Source organism: Nycticebus coucang, chromosome 4 (genome assembly GCF_027406575.1).
Source record: "Nycticebus coucang isolate mNycCou1 chromosome 4, mNycCou1.pri, whole genome shotgun sequence".
Taxonomy (NCBI): Eukaryota; Metazoa; Chordata; class Mammalia; order Primates; family Lorisidae; genus Nycticebus; species Nycticebus coucang.
In genome coordinates, this window is record NC_069783.1 from 46,312,185 (window position 1) to 46,334,334 (window position 22,150).

Consider the following 22,150-nt stretch of genomic DNA (forward strand, 5'->3'; position numbering starts at 1 on the left):
ATTATGCTAAATGTGGCATACAAATTCAAACAGACCCACTGAAGTCTTAACTGCTCTCAGGCTACCAATGCTTATTGTCACTAAATTATTCATAAATATGTCAGTAGTAAAACGTACTATTGAATATCTTACTGGTTAATAAATGTTCACTAGTTTACCTTCAAAACCCATTCTTGACTTCATTCATTTAAAAAAAATTATTATTTTGGGGGGAGCAGGAGACGGACAGAACAGACTTTTGCTATGTTGCCCAGGCTGCGTGTGAACTTCTAGGGCTTAAGCATTCTCCCTCCTCAGCCACCTGAGTAGCTGGGACTATAGGCAAACATCACTGTGCCCAGCTAAATTTATTTTTTAAAAAGAAACTTATATTTACAGATGTATAATATAAATCAGTATTTTCTATTTATACTTCATACCAACTGCTGGAAACTCTCTTTCCAAGGATTTGGATGTTCATATTCTTCTGGATTAATTTGGTAGAATTTACCAGGTTCAGGATGCATCATAGGGCGGGTATATTCGAATACTTCCATGTATAATCGTTTCCTGAAGGGAAAAAGGAATTAAGAACTTCTTGATAAGATATTCTTTAGACTAATAAAATTTTAAACTACTATAACAATTAATTGTGGTCTCAAAAACTTCAATAAGAATAGACAAAATTGAATATCAAAATACAGGATTTTAAATGTGAAAAACAGTTTTTGGCAGAAACAATGTAACAGCATATGAAAATTAGTTCATCCTAAAGAATGAAAAGTGTCAATTTCTTAATAGACTATTTACTCAGGAGGGAAAAAAAGCTACCCCTATTGTAAAAGTTTCATATAAATAATTACGATTTTGTTGTTGTTGTTGTTGTTGGGGATTCATTGAGGGTACACAGAACAGGTTACATTTACTGCTTTTGTTAGATAAGGACCCTCTTATAATTGTGTCCCGCCCCCAAAAAGTGTACTACACCCTTTGTACCCCCCCTTTCCTTTCTCAGCTCTCCCCTACAATCATATGATTTTAAAAAATAATTTTAAAAAATACTTTTTGAATTTAATTTTTCCAGTATCCTCAGTCCATTTACATCTTATATCAAGAACCATCAAATCTTAAAACTGGAGTAATAGTAAACATTATCATTTCTTGTACAACGCACAATGTTGTTTTCTTCTCTTCATTTTCTTTTCTAACATAAGCATTAATTTTTCTCTTAAATATAAAGTGTACCTTATCATAAAAATTATGCATTTATTAATTGTTGTAAAACACAGAAAAGTATAAAGAAACAGATAACCTATAGTTTCAATACATTCACTACAGTTTAGTACATTTCCTTCTAATCATTTTATTTTTAGATCATGTCTTTTATTGTAGTTGTGATTATAGAACATTATCAATTTTGTATTGTTTTCTCACTTTTTATAACACCAGTTTTTCGTGTTACTAATAACACTGTAAAAATCAGTTAGTGGCTATATCACAGTGCTTCAAGAAAACATTACATGGTTTACTTAGTTCATCCCCTTACTGCTGGACATTTAGATTATTTCTAATTTTTCTTCAATACTAAATTATGCTATTATGAAAAATTTATGCATAAGGCCAAAAAATTTTCAGAAGCAGAATTATTGCGTTAAAGGGCACATATATTTTAAGGTTCATGAAACAGCTGTTTTCCAAAAGTGATACACAAAATCTATACTCTCACTAACCTAATAGATTAAATTCATTAGCTATTTTAAATTATACTATGTTCTCTAAAAACCAATTAAATGAAAAAACATTTCCATTATCACTCGGTTGTTATTAACTGATAAACAGCAGAGAAAATACTTCATTTACTGATTAATAAATGCCATCTGGACAGACAGTCCACGTTTGTGATAAACAAGTAACTTGGAACTTATAAGCCTTTTAATTTTGTTGTAACTATTTAACTGTATCTACCAACTAACGCTTCAACTTCCCTACCACATTTAACATTTTGGGCAGCAAATAATGTATCTCAAGATAATAAGGAATAGGTTTTCACTTACCACAAAATTGGATCATTAGCAAGTTCACTGAAGCGTTTACACACACAAGCTGCTCTACAAAGATCCTGTTCCAGCAAATAAGAGAAGATTTTTAGAACTACTTCATCTGGTAGTTTCTCCTGAAGATACTGTTCAGCAGGTGCTGCTACAAAAAGATTAACAGACAAAATATAAACTATTTATTGTGTTAGTAATAACCTTTTCATTTAATTTAAAGCACATAGTTTTCTTTTTATCTAATGAATATTATTTTTTGATGAGCATAATTTCATAAGCATTTGGCTTTCACAGACGATACATATCCATGTCCATTTATCCTGACTTAACAAATACTGTTTCTTGGGCAGCGTCTATAGCTTAAGGAGTAGGGCACCAGCCCCATATGCTGAGGGTGGCGGGTTCAAGCCCAGCCCTGGCCAAAAAAAAACTGCAGTAAAAAAAAAAAAATACTGGGCCATCTGAGAAACTGGTTAAAATAAATATATACAAAGCATTTGTTTACAACAATAAAAGTCAAAGAGGGAGAGGTCAGAGTTCTAATGTATGTTCTGTAACAATCACTTTCTCAATCTCAAATGCAATACTCAAATTTCATTTTTATTTTTTATTTTTTTTGAGACGGAGTCTTACTATGTTGCTCTCAGTAGAGTGCCACAGCATCACAGCTCACAGCAACCTCCAACTCTTGGGCTTAAGCGATTCTCTTGCCTCAGCCTCCCAAGTAGCTGTTACTACAGGTGTCCACCACAATGCCCGTGTAATTTTTTGTTGCAGTTGTTTTAGCTGGCCTGGGCCAGGTTCGAACCTGCCACTTTCGGGGTATGTGGTTGGCGCTGTAACCACTGTGCTACGGGCACTAAGACTTCATTTTTATTTTTAATATCAAACAAAATATTTAAAAATTATCTCAGTCTATCCCTTATTTCACCATAGGAAATACCTGATAGATCTTGTGATTTTCCAGACACTCTTGCACGTTTTGCACGATGACCAAAGTTTTCTGTAGTTGAAGTTGAGGCACCCTTCAAAAACAAAAACACCCAAAACTAATAAAGCAATTATATTTACTACTTATATTCATTACTTCTTAAAAATGATGGCTTTGCATTTTTTGTTTGTTTCCTAAAAATTCTTTCATTACAAAGAGAAAAACCATTATGTTAAAACTTACCTCCATACTGCTCTTTGTAGGACACGCTGTTCTTTTCGGCAAAAGAGTTTTTCTACGAAGTTGGTATGGACTATTTTGTGCACCAGGACCTGATTCTTCTGCAACCATATCTGCAGGTACATCATCATCTGTTATAAACAAAAGCAATAAGAAAAATGACACCTACTTTTAAAAAAAATTTAATAAATACAGAAAACTTTTTTTTTTTTTTTTGAGACAGAGTCTCATTTTGTCACCATTGCATCATCATAGCTCACAGCAACCTCAAACTCTTAGGCTCAAGTGATCCTCTTGCCTCAGTTTTCCTCTATTTGTAGTAGAGACAGGGTCTTAAACTCCTGAGCTCAAGCAATACACCTGCCTCAGCCTCCCAGAGTATTAGGATTATAGGCATAAGCTACCATGCCCAGCCAGAAGAGATTTTTAAAACTTCAAATTTAGGAGGAGGAGGGATGCAACTTTTATATTATCTGGATAACCATGTAAAAGAAATGTTATATTTCCACATGTACTGCTGTATAAATACCACATTTATGCCAATGGAATGTTAGATTTCCATAAAACTTGGAACATTTAAAAAAAAAAAAAAAGGTGAGGAGGATGTCTACCTATTAAAAGGGGCAGGAAGGGGATTGATACTGCAGAGCCCAAATGGGGTGCAGAGGGTAGTCTAACCAAGGGGTATTAGAGTCAAGGAGGTAAGGAAGGTGTCTTTGAAGAGGGACAGCTCAGAATAGGATATCAGATACCAACTAGGGCGAAAAGAGTATTTAAGAGTAATCTGGCATGTGGCAGTGGCCTTCAAGAGAAGTAAGAAATAAGTATGCATGGGGGAGAGGGTGTGGCCTGGGATAGGTTATCGTAGCTAAAAGTAGAGAAAGAATATTGCATAGGAGAGGGGATGGCAGAGATTGAAGATTACATACAGTAACAGGACTGATCAAATAAATAAACAGAATAGTAGAAGCCAGATTTGTCATTGTCAAAGAATAATATATACTAAAAGAGAGAAGCTAGAACTAAGCCTTTTAGTGTTAGACTGAAAGTGGAACTCTCAGTGTAAATTCAGTTTCCAAATATAGACAGATATAAAAATAAATATACAAATAAATGTATAGCTATGTGTGGATGTATGTGCCTATATTTCCCAGTTCTGTCCACTGACAGAGCTTGGGAGCAGTGATATTTCAAAAGCAGTAAGCATGACTAGCAATTGGACCCTGGCTTCTGAAAAACATTTTCTATAAATGAATGAAGACTTCCTTGGAGAAACAGCTAATTCCAGGAATGGGATAGGAAAGTATAATAGAAGCCTGAAATACTCTGTGGCAGAAAGAAAAAATTCACTCAAGAATAATGAGGGCATGGGAAAAGAACATAGAAGTCAGCGTGAAAAGGCTCCCACTTGGCAAAATATGTTGGAGCATAAAAATTAATAATGGCAGTAAAAGATATAACCCACACAATAGAATAGCAACTCATAAATCCATACTGATATAAACAAATAAATCAGAAGTATGATGATAAACAGGATATTTACAGCAGACCTCAGAAAATAAGTAGAAAGAGAAAAATAACTCTACATTAGTAGAGATGCCAATAAGACTCTACCGTAATCAACTACCACAGTGAACATCATCAAGAGGACAAATTGAAACCGTGTGCCACCTGATAAACATATAGTAAGATCATAGCATTTCTTAGATATTCCTGACAAAGATGCATAACCTGAATCTAATTATGAAGAAACACCAAACAAACCCAAATTTGCCTGATTTGTTCTGTAAAAGCAATGATTCATAATCATCAAAACTGTCAAAATCCAGAAAATATAAGAAACTGTTCCAGACTGAAATACGCTGGGATTGAGGAAGACTGATGAGATATGGCAAATAAATCAAATATGTGATTCTGAACTAGATCATTTTACAAAAATGATTCTATCAGAACACTTGGTGAATCTTGAAGGGACCCTGAACATTTTATGAAATAGTAATGTATCACTGTTAACTGTCTAACTTTAATAGTTGTAGTGGCTGGGTAAAGTGGCTCACATCTGTATTCTCAGAACTTTGGGAGGCCAAAGTTGGAGGATCACTTGAGGCCAGGAGTGAGACTAGCCTGGGCAACACAGCAAGACCTCATGTCTATAAGAAACAAAACATTTTTAAAAAATAGTAGCTATGTGGTTATTCAAGAGCATATCCTTGTTTGTAGGATATATACCAACATATTAGAAGGTGACAGGATAATAGGTTAGCAACTTAACTCTAGAAGGATTTGAGGGAGTTTCTTTGTACAGTAAACTTCCCATTTACCAGAACTCAAGCAACCTGTACTTGACCCCACCAAACAACAATAACAAAAATCCTCAGAGGGTGGTGCCTGTGGCTCAAAGGAGGAGGGCGCCAGCCCCATATACCGGAGGTGGCGGATTCAAACCCAGCCCTGGCCCAAAACTGCAAAAAAATTAATAAATAAATAAAAATCCTCAGAGTTTAAACTTGTGCAGCACCCAACACCAGTGCTTCATGCATCACTTCAGTGGCTCCCATGTGTTCTAACAGTGTTAGATGTTAAGGTATGTTACTTGAAGTTAAAAAAATGTGGTAGTGAAATTTAAAAGTATATTTACCGCCATTTAACTAATATTGTACATTGCCTTTATAAAGCTGTTTTATTACAGTAAAACTTACAGTAAATAAAATCTGTCTTTATTTTATTTAATTTGCCCTAATTTGCTTTTAATTCATGATTTTTATGTTAGTATCAAATCAATACAGGGTTTATAGTATGATTTGAATGGTATGGAGTATAGAATTAGTTAAGCCTACTTTTAATAGTAACACTCAAGCAATGGGAAAGTACATTTACATATATATCACCCAGAAACTATATCTACCAATCCCCATGGGTGCCAAATAACAGGGAGATTACTGTATTGTACTCTTCCTTTCTAAGTTTAGATAAACTCATAAATCTGAACATTATATTTAAAAATTTTTAAATTCTTCTTGGAAAATAAAACATCGTGGGTGGCGCCACAGTGCTCAGTGAGTAGGGCGCCGGCTCTGTATCTCCGAGGGTGGTGGGTTCAAACCCGACCCTGGCCAAATTGCAACAGAAAAAAAAAAAAAAGAAGAACAGAAACATCATATGTATAGTCAAAAGAAGAAACATAATTAGGAAAAAATACCTGCAACACATATCACAAAGGAGTACCTTCCTTGTTATAACTAAGTATCTGCAATTCAATACAGAAGATCAACAATTCAATAGAAAATTAGGCCAAGGACATAAACAAAACAGTTCAGAATTAAGGAAACAAATGAAATACAAATAAAAACGGGGTGTCTTTTTTTGGACAAGAGTCTTATTATGTCGCCCTCGGTAGAGTGTGGTGGTGTCACAGCTCACAGCAACCTCAAACTCTTGGGCTTAAACAATTCTCTTGCCTCAGCCTCCCAAGGAGCTAGGACTACAGGTGCCCACCACAATGCCCAGCTATTTTTTTTGTTGTTGCAATTGTCATTCTTGTTCACATGGCCTGGGCCAGGTTAGAACATGCCAGCCTTTGGTGTATGTGGCCGGCGCCATAACCACTGTACTATGGGCACCAAGCCAAAAAAAAAAAAAATCTAGCATATTATTACACGTCAAAAAGTTCAGTAACATACCAATATTAAGAACAAAACAGTTCTTAATTGTTCTATGGAGAGCAATTTGGCAATAGCTATTACTTACCCAGTGCATTTCTGGAAGCTGATCCTATAGTTATTTTCACATGTGTGGGCTAAGTAGTATGTACCAAGGTAATCATTGCAATACTGATTAGATACACAGTACTGCAGGGTAACAAAATGTTCATCAATAAAAATTTGTTAAATATACTATGGCATAGCTATACAATAGACAAAGAGCAAACCTGAAGAAGCTCCCACTGGCCAGAGAGAAGGATGAATCAGTAAGGATAACTGGAATAAACTGAAATATATTTAAAACCAGAAGTTCATAACAACACTTAAAAAAGAAAAAAACGATTACTTTAAAACATGCTAGTGAAAACCAACTCATTGCTTTGAAAATTGATAAGTAATGAGAAATAATCAAAGATTTATTCTTCCTCCCTGAAGCACTCGGTGACCAAGTATTAGAATTAGATACGGGGATGGGTCTCCACAGAAATAAACCATTAATGGGGCGGCGCCTGTGGCTCAAGGAGTAGGGCGCCGGTCCCATATGCCGGAGGTGGCAGGTTCAAACCTAGCCCCGGCTAAAAACAAAAACAAAAACAACAACAAAAAAAAAGATTTAAAAACAAACAAAAAAAAAAAGACAGCAGAAATAAACCATTAATGAAGAAATAATAAAATTAGAGAATCACTAATTTGTAATTGCTAATAATTACAGATTATTTAACAAATTTAACAGATTTAACAAATGAGGATCAGTAGTCACTAATATCACAAAAACAGTGCCTTTTATCTGGTCAAACTACCAGTTTCTTCAACAAAATGGACAGGAAGAACAGTGGGGAAAAAAATAAATAAAATTAAAGCACATGTTTAAGAATACACACAATTATAAAGAAAAAAAGCCAGAAATTGATTACCATAAAAATACTTTCAGTGAGAAGAGAGGAAGATATAATTGGAACAAGGCATATAGAAGACTTTTGTAAAAAAAAAAAAAAAAAAAAAGAAGACTTTTGTAGTAGCTGGCAAAGCTCTGTTTCTTGACCTGGTAGCATTACAAGGGTAATCTTAGTTCTATATTAGTTTTATGTATGCTTCTCAATCTGGATACATTTTATAATAACAAAGCCATTAAAAAGGAGGTTGTAAGAGTGTTTCATTTATTTATTTATTATTTATTTTTATATATTTTTTGAGACGGAGCCTCAAGCTGTAGCCTTGGGTAGAGTGCTGTAACATCACAGCTCACAGCAACCTCCAACTCCTGGGCTCAAGTGAGTCTCCTGCCTCCACCTCCCAAGTAGCTGGGACTACAGGCACCTGCCACAATGCCTGGCTATTTTTTGCTTGCAGCCATCACTGTTGTTTGGCGGGCCCGGGCTGGATTTGAATCCACCAGCTCAAGTGTATGTGGCTGGCGCCTTAGCCCCTTGAGGTTTAAAAGTAGAGGTTTTCCAGTTGGCCAACCTTGGGTAAGTCAATTAACATATTTAAGTCTAAATTTTCACGTCTATTAACGATGATAATAGTATGTGCTTCCTGTAATTCACAGGGCTGCTTAAAAATCCTTAAATACAGAGTAACATATGCAAAATACTCAGCAGTATGCCTGGGTCATATTCACAGTTCAATAAGTGTTTTAATTATTATTTCTTGATTAATACTATTTAATCAACGTACTTTCAAACAAAATTTGAAAAATCAAGTAAGTTTTCCACTTTGTATACTGTATCAGGGGTCCTCAAACTACGGCCCGCAGGCCACATGAGGCGGTGTGATTGTATTTGTTCCTGTTTTATTTTTTTACTTCAAAATAAGATATGTGCAGTGTGCATAGGAATTTGTTCATGGTTTTTTTTTTTTTAAACTATTATCCAGCCCTCCAACGGTGAACTGGCCCCCTGTTTAAAAAGTTTGAGGACCCCTGCAATGTAAATAAAAGCAGCCAGTGTGAGATGCCTTGGCATTTGTGGAGCCATCCCTTTGTGGTCTAATATGAAGTTAATTTCTATGAGTGTTCCATGTGTACTTGAACATCAATACTCTTTTATTTTTCAGAGTACAGTTTAAACATGTCTAAAAATATGAGCTTGCTAACTGTGTTGTTCAATGCCTTTACTTTTGTAGAAGGTAATGGTGATGTTTTATTGGCTTCTGAAGGAAATGTTAAAATCTCCCACTATATCTGTAGGTAGTCTGATTTTAGCCTGTGAATTTTTGCTTTATGTACTTTGAGATAACATTATTTGGACATATAGATTCAAGATAATTATGACTTCCTGGTGAATTATTCTATTTACCATCATGTAATGGCTTTCTTTGTCCCTAACAGTGCTTTTGCCTTATAAATCTATTTTTGTCTGATAACAGTATTTTTCAAATAACCTTTTGTTTTGTTTTATATCAGCCTAGCATTTTTTCACTCCTGTATTTTCAATTTCTTACTTTTGTGTGATTGTATTTCAGATTTGGTTCTTCTTAAACATTTACTGCTAGATTCTCTTTGCTTTTTCTGCCTAAGTTAAGAGTATTTGTCTACTCTGAAATTTAACCTACCTAAGCCAATTTCCATGATCATATTCTTAATTTCTATTTATTCCAAGTCTTATTATTCCTTTTTCACCATTATCTAATACTTCATACATCATGCTTTGTTTCATCCCTTCAATCTTTTTTTTTTTTTTTTTGAGACAGAATCTCATTATGTTGCCCTCGGTAGCAGAGTGCCGTAGCATCACAGCTCACAGCAACCTCAAATTCCTGGGCTTAAGCGATTCTCTTGCCTCAGCCTCCCAAGTAGCTGGGACTACAGGTGCCCGCCACAACACCCGGCTATTTTTTTGCTGCAATTGTCATTGTTCTTTTAGCTGGCCTAGGCTGGGTTCGACCCTGTCAGCCTTGGTGTATGTGGCTGGTGCCCTACCTACTGAGCTACAGGCACTGCCTCTTCAATCATTTTTAAACACACATTTCACATTCTTTTGGACTGTTCTACTACTGAGTTTGTTTTTGAGTGTTTGACTAGTGGTCTCTCTTTCTATAAAATCTCTGGGCAGGGTTAAGTTATTTCAGATTCTACACCTCATGCCTGGCTCTTTGTGCCAGCTCTATTTTGAAAAGGCCCAAGGCCACACTTCCTATCCCCATTATGTGCAAAAAAATTCTACCCCAGATCCCTAAGCACACACCTATCCAGGACCAAAAGGTCCCTGAGCTAGTATATAGCAGCACCAGCTGCCAATTACTGCATTGATCTGATTTCTCATTTCTGACACCTATGAATTTCCTCTTCCTCTTTTCTTCCTTACAGTTTAGTTACATTTACAGTTTTGGTTGGGTTGTGTGACATATTTCATTTATTATGATACATTCGTAATGTGTAACCATGTGAGGGTAGTATCTTCATTAACCTGTCTTGCCTTGTCCTCAGTGGTCAGTTAATTTCTACAACACTGTAAAGTACATTCTCAAACTTTTCCTTCTATACAATTTCTCTCTCTGACTACCTTCACCTGCTTAAAATCTCTAGATCTTATTACTATACTTCTCCACTCTGGAAGCCTTTCCTTCTCATCATCAACACAGCAAATATTAAAGACTGAAAAGTAAGGAACTCTGAGGTTGTAACAAGAAAGGTAAGTGTTCATTCAGCTGCAACCTGCAACACACAGCAAATAAATTCAAGAAGCTACATGATTTGAATCATGCATACCATATAAAACCCAAACTTTCCAAGCCTGAGCCAGCATGGCGATGCCCACGCAACCCATAGATGAGAGCCCTACAGAGGTTAAAAGTCACCATGCTTAAGGCCGTGTGAGGGTGGGACAGTTCAACTGGGACCCAGGCCCCAGTGGATATTCCATTCAGACCAGTTCAGCTAAGCCTAGATAATGAGCTGTACTCCATTCCATTCTGCTCAAAGACTACCAGAATGTCCCTGGAATTGAGATGGATAATGATGTTGTGAAAAGACTCTTGTCATTGAAAATACCCAACAAAAAGGAAAAGGTAAAAAATAAAGCAAGAAGTGGTAATGAAAGGGTCATGGCAAACCCTGAGGACACCAGATTTGGAGGTTTGAATCGTTGCCTTGACCATCAAGGTATGCAATTATGACACATCAAACTCTATCTGCCAATGAGCATAGACCAGAGGAAAAAGATGCTCAAAAATCTCAAGACCAAGTATGATGTCTTTGAGAAGACATGGAGGGAGTTGGGAAATGAGTATACCTTTCCCCCCTCTATATTACCAAAGAACCCACCACCAATTTGTGACCAAGAAGGCTCTGTGCGTTGGGGTTTTCAGAAGATTCAAAAGCTAAGAAGCAAAAAAGGGCCTTTAGCTTCAGAAGAAGCAGTCCAAAAACAAGATAACCAGAGGAACCCAGAGAGGTCTTCCAAAAGACGCATGCAAAAGAAAACCAATAAATTCTATTAAAATTAAACAGGAAAAAAAACTCAAATTACCATTTGTAAACATTGTCCTGTTCTAAAGTACTCAAATCTCAGTTCTATAAATACTGTATTGAACTCTGTGCTGAGGTAAAAAAAAAAAAAAATTGTGCTAAATTTCTGTATAGTTCTCACAATAAATTACCAGTGACTGTTCTGAGAATCAGGTACAGTGTCATAAAGTACTTAAACAGAGATCAGTCTGCAAAGATTACTTGGCTACCATTTTGATAAGCAGAAAAGGAGAAAGCTTAGGGAAGAAAAAAAAATTTCTATTCATTTATGTTTTCTTCTTCTTTTGAACTTCTGTGTACTGTATATGTGCCATATATTTCTTATTAAACCCTAGCTGCCTTATGTTGTATTCACTTTTTTGTTATATGCCATTATTTCCCTAGCAAAATTATAAACTCTAAAGGCAAGGGTTTTCTTTTATATTTTTCAGTGTTTATCTTGGAATCCAGTAAGTATTCAATAAATGTTGATTCCCACAGATGGAAAATCCTTTAATTTTATTCAATTCATGAAGCCATCACTAGTGATAGGCTATGACAACCTTACCTCTTTACACGAAACAAACTGACAAGAACTGCCTCAACTTCATCCTATCTATAAATCCACAAACATGTATACATGCACATCCATTTTTTTCTTCCCTTCTAAAATTATGGAATATTCCCAATGACAGACTTAGCAAACAAAAAAGATTTGTTACATAAATAAATAAAACAATGAATAAGCTAGTAATCTGCAGTAGATGCCAAACTGGCTCCAACTAAACAGCCATGAAATTATGAAGGATTAGTTATCTATGGTTTTGTGTCAACAAGTCTGAAAAGCTGATTGCATTAATGTACACAGCTATGATTTAATAAAAGTCTAAAAAGCAAGACCTTAAAATAATTTTATTTGCTAAATTTTTTAAAATGTTAGTTTTCATTTTTGCATCGAATTGTAGAACACCAATATTTAGATGTCAAGCTGTAACCTAAAATTACTAGAAAGTAACTCATTTTTGAACCAAAAATGTTCAATTTTAACCATAAATTAGAGAAAACAATTTTTATTTAAAAAAAAAATGATGGGGTGGCGCCTGTGGCTCAAGGAGTAGGGCGCCGGTCCCATATGCCGGAGGTGGCGGGTTCAAACCCAGCCCTGGCCAAAAACCACAAAAAAAAAAACAAAAAAACAAAAAAAAAATGATGTTCCAAGGTACAGTGGCTTATGCCTATAATCCTAATACTTTGGGAGGTCAAGGCAGAAAGATTCCTTGAACTCAGGAGTTCAAGACCAGCCTGAGCAAAAGAGACCCCCATCACTACTAAAAATAGAAAAAAAAAATTAGTTGGGTGTTTTAGCAGGCATCCATAGTCCCAACTACTCTGGGAGGCTGAGGCAGGAGGATTGCTTGAGTCCAGGAGTTTGAGGTTGCTATAAAGTAGGCTGAGGTCATGGCACGCTAGCCCAGACAACAGAGTAAGAATCAGTCTCAAAAAAAAGGGGGGGGGCCCTCAGCACCCATAGCTCAGTGAGTAGGGCACTGGCCACATACACCAAAGCTGGCGGGTTCGAGCCCAGCTGGGGTCTGCTAAAACAACAGTGGCAACTGCAACCAAAAAATAGCCAGGTATTGTGGTGGGTGCCTGTAGTCCCAGGTACCTGGGAGGCTGAGGCAAGAGAATCGCTTAAGCCCAAGAGTTTGAGGTTGCTGTGAGCTGTGACGCCACGGCACTCTACTGAGGGCAACATAGTGAGACTGTCTCAAAAAAAAATAAAAAATAGGGCGGCACTTGTGGCTCAGTCGGTAAGGCACCGGCCCCATATACGGAGGGTGGCGGGTTCAAACCCGGCCCCGGCCAAACTGCAACCAAAAAAAAAAAAAAAAATAGCTGGGCGTTGTGGCGGGCGCCTGTAGTCCCAGCTGCTTGGGAGGCTGAGGCAAGAGAATCGCTTAAGCCCAGGAGTCAGAGGTTGCTGTGAGCTGTGTGAGGCCACGGCACTCTACCGAGGGCCATAAAGTGAGACTCTGTCTCTACAAAAAAAAAAAAATAAAAATAAATAAATAAATAAAATAAAAAATAATTAAAATTAAAAACAAAAACTTAAATAATGTTCCAGACCAGAGATGTCCAAAAGAAATGTGATCTGTATGTAATTTTTAATTTTCTAGTAATTACATTAAAAACAAAACAGTAAAATTAACTTTAATATGTGTATTACATCTAAAATATTATTTCAACATGTAATCATATAAAATTACTACTGAAATATTTTATACTCTTGTATCATGCTAATTCTTTGAAATCAGTATGTATTTTAAACACAGCACATATACTTACTGGGACCATCGTGGTATATGTGGTCTGTTGTTGACGAAAATGTTGTTATTATGTGGTGTGTGACCCTGTGTGTGTATAAAACCACACATATACTATATATATTTTTTTATTTTTACTTATTTTTTTTAGATAAGAGTCTCACTTTTCATCCTCAGTAGAGTGCTATGGCATCATAGCTCACAGCAACCCAAACTCTTGGGCTCAAGCAATTCTCTTGCCTCAGCCTCCTAAGTAGCTGGGACTATAGGCACCCGCCACAATGCCCAGCTATTTTTAGAGACAGAATCTTGCTCTTGCTTAGACTGGTCTTGAACCTGCAAGCTCAGGCAATCTACCTGTCTCAGCCTCCCAAAGTGTTAGGATTACAGGTGTGAACCACCGTGCCTGGCCTTACTATGTATTTTTCATAAAACTTTTATCAATTCTCTCAAAGGATAAAAAGTTAATATGCAATTTAGAAGGATGTTATATAAAAACAGATGATATCGGGAGGCTGAGGCAAGAGAATCGCGTAAGCCCAAGAGCTAGAGGTTGCTGTGAGCCCTGTGATGCCACGGCGCTCTACCAAGGGCGGTACAGTGAGACTCTGTCTCTACAAAAAAAAAAAAAAAAAAACAGATGATATCAAAATTTTTTTTATAATTCCTATATTTTACTGTAAGTCCTATAGTATATATATATTAGAATATTCACTATTAATGAGAGCCACAGGCAAAAGTAAAGGCTTCTGGAGAATAAATATGCTTTAAAAAATAATCTTTGAAAACTCTGAGAATAAATAGCACTGAAAATTTATATTAGGATTCAAATAAAATCCTGTGTCTTGAGTCTATCCATTCTGAGACTAGAAGAATACCTTAAGTTTTATATACCTTCGCAATTACCTTAAAGATCTGCAAACAAGTGTATTATTGATTGGCTTGAATTTAAAGTCTGTGATATACTTTAAATTATAAATTAACTTAAAACTGGAGAGTAGTTTATGGAATTTAATTTACAGGAAGTTTTTTCCCCATAAATACTATACATATTCCAAATTACTTACCCATAGTTACATACAGATCAGACTGGAAACTTACGCAAATCTGTGCTACTAACAACTGTGTGGTTTAGAAACAACTCCCAGTCTTACGGGGTAAAGAACTACACTTGACAACTGTTTCTAACACAGTAGGGAACTACAACTTTTTTCCAACTACTAAAAAAGTTCGCAATCTAAAATCAAGACCAAATTTCTTTTAAATACTTAATTTAGAAGGTTTACTTAAAATTTAAATATTTTACAGTACAGAGTATAAAAGTAAAGTCATAAGAAACTGCTTTTCAGAAGTTTGACTTGGCCAGGCATGGTGGCTCATGTCTGTAATTCTAATACTATGGGAAGCCAAGGTGGGAGGACCCCCTAAGCTCTGGAGTTCAAGGTAAGCAAGAGACAGACACACACATTCTCTCTCTCTCTTTCACTCTCTCTCACCTTCTCTACTAAAAAAAATAGAAAAATAAGTCAGGCATTTGTGGTGGGCAACTGTAGTCCCAGCTACTTGGGAAGCTGAGGCAGGAGAATCACTTTAGTCTGGGAGTTTGATGGTGCTATGAGCTAGGCTGAGTCCATGACACTCTGACCAATAGAGTGATACTTTGTCTCAAAATAAATAAATAAAAGTTTGACTTGTGCTGTAAGCAGATGTTTCTGATTATATTTTATATTAAGTTACAAATCTTTTTTTAAAGTACAGAGTCTCACTTTATCGCCCTCCGTAGAGTGCCATAGAGTCACAGCTCACAGCAACCTCCAACTCCTGGGCTTAGGTGATTCTCTTGCCTCAGTCTCCCAAGTAGCTGGGACAACAGGCGCCCACCACAATGCCTGGCTATTTTTTGCTGCAGTTTGGCTAGGGCTGGGTTTGAACCCGCCACCCTCAGTCGGTATATGGGGCCAGTGCCCTGACCCACTGAGCCACAGGCGCCGTCCTAAGTTACAAATCTTAAAAACATTTAATTACTTAGAATACTATCATAACACTTCCATTAATATATTCAGTTATTGCACACATGCATACACGTCTGTTGGAATTTTTACCACTACCTAAACTATTGTAATAACTTAAAATAACTAAAAGAAAATACATATACAGTATATACTCCGACTACTAAATAATCTTCAGAAGCCAAATCTTGTCAGGTACTATACTAGGTACTGACTGGTGAAACAGATCAACCTAACAGAATACTGTATTTACTCTTCAAGAGCCTAAGAGAGGCTGAGACAACTCAACAGGTAATAATAATGCAGTGCATCACATACTGTAATAGGGATAAGCATAAAAGTACTATAGGAAGATCCAAGAACATCTAATCCAATTTCAGATGGTGTTAGGGGTATTACTGAAGGGTTTCTTGAATAAAGTCCAAGCTGAGAAGCAAAAGACCACTGGGACTTAATTAAGCAGAAGGAAGATGTATATGTGAAGATCTGAAGGTGTTCACTTATAGCATGGGTCTCAAAAAACTGACAGCTGCTCCATTTGGCTATACTGTGTTGCAGAGGCCAAATGACGAAGACCCTATCAACACTTTGAAGAATTTAGACTTTAACTTAAGAACAAAGGATAGGGCTCGGCACTTGTAGCTCAGTGGCTAGGGAGCCAGCCACACACACTGGTGCTGGCACTTTCCAACCCATCCGGGCCTGCCAAAGAACAATGACAACCACAACAAAAAAATAGCCGGGCATTGTGGCGCGCACCTGTAGTCCTAGCTACTTGGGGGGCTGAGGCAAGAGAATCACTTAAGCCCAAGAGTTAAGGTTGCTGTGAGCTGTGACACGACAGCACTCTACCGAGGGCAACATAATGAGACTCTGTCTCAAAAACAAGCAAACAAACAAAAACAAAGGATAGGCACTGAAAGGTTTTGAGAACTGGCAATGAGAATGCTGGTGGTAGGAGACCACCAGTTAGTAAGCTAGAGTAGTAATACAACTGAGAAATGAAGAAGGCTTAAATTACAGTAATAAAAAAATGGAAGAAAGAAATAGATGAGATATTTATAAGGTAAAGTTCATAAAATGTGTTGACTGGATAAGGTGGGGGTGAAGAAGAGTTCGGAGCCAGAAACACTGTTGAGTAGGAAGAGGTGTTTGGGTATGGCAGCAGATCCCTCATGAAGGGCTTAGTTCCCTACCCACAATAATGAGTGAATTCTTGCTTTATTAGTTCATGTGACAGCTCATTCTTTAAAGGAGCCTGGCACCCCTCCTTCTTCTCTTGCTCCTCTAGCCATATGACGTGCCTGCTTCCCCTTCATTTTCTGTCTTGAAGCTTCCTGAAGCCCTCACCAGAAACAGATGCTGGTACCATGATTGTACAGTCTGCAGAACTGTGAGCCAAATAAACCTCTTTTCTTTACATAGTACCAGTTTCAAGTACCCTTTATAGCAGCACAAAATGGACTAACATACAGGTTCTTGCTCTGTCACCCAGGATGGTGTGCAGTAGCCAGATTATAGCTCACTGAAGCAATCCTCCCACTTCACCCTTCTGAGTAGCAGGGACTGTAGGTGTGTGCTACCATGCTCAGCTAATTATTTTTATTTTTTGTAGAGATGGGGTCTTGCTATGTTGCCCATGCTGGTCTCAAATCCTGGCCTCAAGTGATCCTCCAAAAATGCTGAGTTTACATGCATCAGCCACTGTGCTTGGCCCAAGCTAACATTTATTAAAGTACTTATTATAAAGCAAGAATGGCCATCAACATACATTTTCTGGTTTAATTGTTACTACTACCTACAAGGTGGATACCATTATTCCTATTTTACCAGTGTGGAAATTAAGGTTTGAAGAAATTAACTTGCTGGGGTTTGAGTCAGGAACTCACAGTCTTAACATCTGTTCTGTACTGCCTCCCTTGTAGCAATAACCACAACAAAGTCAACAATATAACCAATAATACCAGCCAACAACAATAATAATGTACAGTTAACATTTTATTAATGTACCAGGCTCTATAATTATTTTACATATTATTACCTCTACACTGTTATAAAGAAAATTTAGCAATTGGTAGTCCAACTTGCCTGTTCTGTTCCCAGAACATAACATGTATCTATGCATGCATGTATGCACAGACAACTTCATTCACTGTAGTTTGTTTTCCTCTTTAGTACCATCCATCTCTTCTCTCTCTACTTATAATAATAATGCTCTCTATAAAGTCTTTCATAACTTGCCCATCTCTGATTCCTTTCTTTTTTTTTTTTTTTGAGACAGAGCCTCAAGCTGTTGCTCCAGGTAGAGTGCCATGGCATCACAGCTCATAGCAACCTCCAACTCCTGGGCTCAAGCGATTCTCTTGCCTCTGCCTCCCAAGTAGCTGGAACTACAGAAGCCTGTCACAATGCCCGGCTATTTTTTGGTTGCAGCTGTCATTGTTATTTGGCAGGCCCAGGCTGGATTCGAATCCGCCAGCTCAGGTATATGTTGCTGGCACCTTAGCCACTTGAGTCACAGGTGCTGAGCCTCTGATTCCTTTCTATTACAACTTGTAAAAGAGTCAAATCAAATGTGAAGTATTAGAAAGAAAAGACAGCTGTATGAATCCAGGCAAGGTGACTAACCATTTTAGACCTCAATTTTGAACATGCAAAATGAGAGGGATAGACTAAACCAGTGATTTTTAACTGGCGTGCCTCAAAAATTCTTAAAGATCATTAATTAAATCATTTTCAAAAAAAGTTCAAAGCACAGTAAAATACACACACACATACACACACAAATATTTTGAGACAGAGTCTCACTCTGTTGCCCTGGGGTAGAGTGTCATGGTGTCTATATAACTCATAGCAGCCTTAAACTCTCGGACTCCAGTGATCCTCTTGCCTCCGCCTCCCGAATATACCTGGACCACCCGTGCCTGCCACAATGCCTGTCTAGTTTTTCTATTTTTAGTAGAGAGGGGGGTCTCACTCTTGCACAGACTGGTTTCGAACACCTGAGCTCAAGCCATCTACTCACTTCCGCCTCACAGAGGGCTAGGATTATAGGTGTGAGCCACTGCATCTGGCTTTACTTTTTTTTAATCAACATAATTTAGGTGTGCTGTGGAAGTTTAGCTATAGATTCAAGTGTACTGTGAGACTGAAGAAAAGTTGAAAAACACTGGACTTGACCAACAGTCCTCCACGCATGTTATCAATCATAATCATGTGGTGGTCCTGTTAAAACAAATTGCTGGGCTCTATCTCCCACAATTTTTGATTCAGAAAATCAGGGAAGAGTGAGAATTTGAACTGCTAATCAGGTACCCAGGATGCTGATGCTAAGGGGTCAGGGTCAAACTCTGAGAAAACAATGGAGGCCAAACAGAGACAAGCCCTGAAATGCCAAAAAAGTAAAAAAATTTCAATTAGTGTAACATTTATCAAATCTTGTTAAGAGACGGCTTTGGCAGCAATGTGTCTTAAGAAACTAGGACATAATAAGACTATTCAATAATGTTAGTAAGCTAGAAGGTCTAGATTTCAGTGATAGAAGAAAAGGAACAAAAACCAAAAACATTATGGCTAGCTCACCCCTATTTATGTTTTTGACATTATCCACTGAAAAGCTACATATTTATCTATAAAACAGAATGTGAAATTAGAAATCACTTTCTGGTATAGTGATATCACTACTAGGTCATTAGAGATTTAGTGTTCAAAGTACTTCCTCAGTACATTTCAATTTCAAACTTTTAAAAATAAAAATTTGGGGGAAAATGACAGACTAGGTAAACTTATTTTACCTCCAAGACTCCCTACAACAGGGTGACGCCTGTAGCTCAGTGGGTAGGGCGCCAGCCACATACACCCAGGCTGGTGGGTTCAAACATGTCCTGGGGCAGCTATAACAGCAATGACAACTGCAACAACAACAACAAACAGCTGGACGTTGTGGTGGGTGCCTGTAGTCTCAGCTACTTGGGAGGCTGAGGCAAGAGAATTGCTTAAGCCCAAGAGTTTGAGGTTGCTGTGAACTGTGACACCATGGCACTCCACCAAGGGCGACATAGTAAGACTCTGTCTCAATAAATAAATAAATCCCTACAACAAAGACAACAGGATGGATATCATCAGTGTGCTCTAGAGATTTAAATGGATTTCTGGAGGCATATTAAAAAATAAAAGAACGTTGACTGCTGAAGCAAAGTGGAAGCAGCTATAGTAAAGCTACAATAAAGTATTCATCTTACAACAAAAAAGGCAGCTGTCAAGATCGTTCAAAACCTTAGAGAAGCTGGGCTCCATACCTCACGCCTGAAATCCCAGCTCTTTGTGAGGCCATGGTGGGAGGACTGCTTGAGGCAAAGAGTTCAAGACCACACCTGGCAAAATAGTGACCCCAAAGAAGATTTCAATTCTGAAAATGTAAGTATAGCAAAGGATAAATGTGATATATGGATCTCAAAAACAAGTCAAGTTTCCTCATCAAACCACTGAGTAAAAATTAGTATGAAGGTATTTTCAGAGATACAGAGATTTAAAAAGTTAATATTTTCCATAACATTTTTTTTTTTAGGAAGTTACTGCAGGACATATTTTAGCAAAATAAGGAGTAAAGACCAAAGATGAAAGTGATGGTATCTGCCAATTATTGAAAATTATCTCAGAAAAGCAACAAAGCAAAGAAATTCCAAAATGAAGGGTAGAAATCTCAAAATAAAGGGTATGAAGCAGGTCCATTAATAGAATACATCAGAAAAGAACTCGAGGAATGAAATCTGCTTTAAAAAATAGTAATATATTAGGATAATATATGGGAGCTTAAAAAAACTTGAGGGCATAATAAGAGTAGTAAGTGATCTATAAAAAAGACTCCATCACAACAGCTAGGAATAATTTCTTTTGAGTGTAGCTTAAGAATAATATAAGTTAATGTATAAAATTTAATTTTCTCACGTGCCTAGCACTACGGAGTCCATATTCAGAATAAGGTGAACAATGGTATTATTTTTCAACTTCTAGAATCAATCTACACACTAATCACTGAAAAAATTAATAATAGAATAAATATAGTATCAACTTTGATAACGAAAATGTAGAACCCAAATGGCACAACAATAAAAGGCAAGAACCATAAAATCTTTTAAAAACTTTTACAGGAAGGGGGAATCCATAGATAATATCCAAGTCAAGGAAACATAAAAATTAAGCTTTACTGTGTTCTTGAGCAGGGGGAAAAAAGAAAAAAATTAAGCTTTAAGTATGTGAGTGAGTGTTTCTTTTTTTTTTTTTTTTTGAGACACAGTCTCATTATGTCACCCTCGGTAGAGAGCCATGGCATCACAGAAACCTCAAACTCTTGGGCTTAAGCAATTCTCTTGCCTCAGCCTCCCCAGTGGCTGGGACTACAGGCGTCCACCACAACATCCAGCTATTTTTTTGTTGTAGTTGTCATTGTTGTTTGGCAGGCCCAGGCTGGGTTCAAACACACCAGCTCTGGTGAATATGGCTGAAGCTCTAGCAGCTGAGCTATAGGCACGGAGCTTAAGTACATGATTTAAAGTTACACTGGAATGAGGTGGGTAAAATAGAATGTTGTACATAGACCATCACAGCAAAAATCAATAGATAGGTTAAATGTGATAGAGAAACAGTAGGATAAGCTCTGAGCAACCAAAATACAGATACTATTTATACATAGAAGTTACTCCAAGTTCACCACTCAGGAGTCTTATATTATAACTCTGCACACAATTCTTTTAATTAGGGCATCACATTTCCAAGTCTGCATATTAAATAGTGTATGTGAATCTGTTATGTAAAGATTAAAAAATCAGTATATAAATTGTTCTAGTCAACAAAGAACATTCCACTTGTTTGCAGAGAAAAAACATACATGGCAATTAATGCGCAAAATAGTATTTTTATATTCCCACACATACACACCCGTATGTATAGTTATGGTAGAGTACTAGATCATGTGAGACAATTAGAGACTATGAATATAAAATGCTGTCATCCAAAAAATCTACATAAAAGAAGTTATAGAAAAGAGATAAATATTAAAGCAAAATGTCATTTAGAATCATGGAAGGAATGTCATAGCATGAACAGAGATGGGGCTTAAAGGTAAAATGTAAATAGATTGTGAAAAATGAAAAATCTAGATGTTCAGAAAGGAGAAGAGACATGAAAAACATGAGCAAATAAGGAGTCTAGTGATGTTTCTAACTTAGGAGGCTTTTTGAGGAGAAGAAATGGTAAGTTAGAGAAGGAAGTCTTCAGGTACTCAAAGGCATTGAATGAATACACAAAGCTAGCAGAGACAGGAGTACAGAAGTATTTTTTAGGCAAGGCTATTACCACCAAAATTACAAGAGATAGTGTTGGCAGCTGGAAATATAGGAATCATAAGGCAGATATAGCAGAAATTTTAAAAATCCCTATTATTATTGTGCTTAATATGGGCAATTAAAA

The 22,150-nt window shown here is 36.9% G+C and overlaps 1 protein-coding gene across 1 annotated transcript in view; it reads right to left on the bottom strand.

Annotated features, from left to right (window-relative positions):
• FBXO11 (F-box protein 11) overlaps nucleotides 1-22,150 on the bottom strand; it is a 111,419-nt gene that overhangs the window by 32,308 nt on the left and 56,961 nt on the right. The window contains exons 2-5 of the mRNA XM_053590145.1: nucleotides 3,205-3,332; nucleotides 2,974-3,055; nucleotides 2,034-2,178; nucleotides 420-549 (exon numbers count right to left, since the gene is read on the bottom strand). Coding sequence (XP_053446120.1) covers nucleotides 420-549; nucleotides 2,034-2,178; nucleotides 2,974-3,055; nucleotides 3,205-3,332 — 485 coding nt within the window. The remainder of the gene's footprint in view (nucleotides 1-419; nucleotides 550-2,033; nucleotides 2,179-2,973; nucleotides 3,056-3,204; nucleotides 3,333-22,150) is intronic.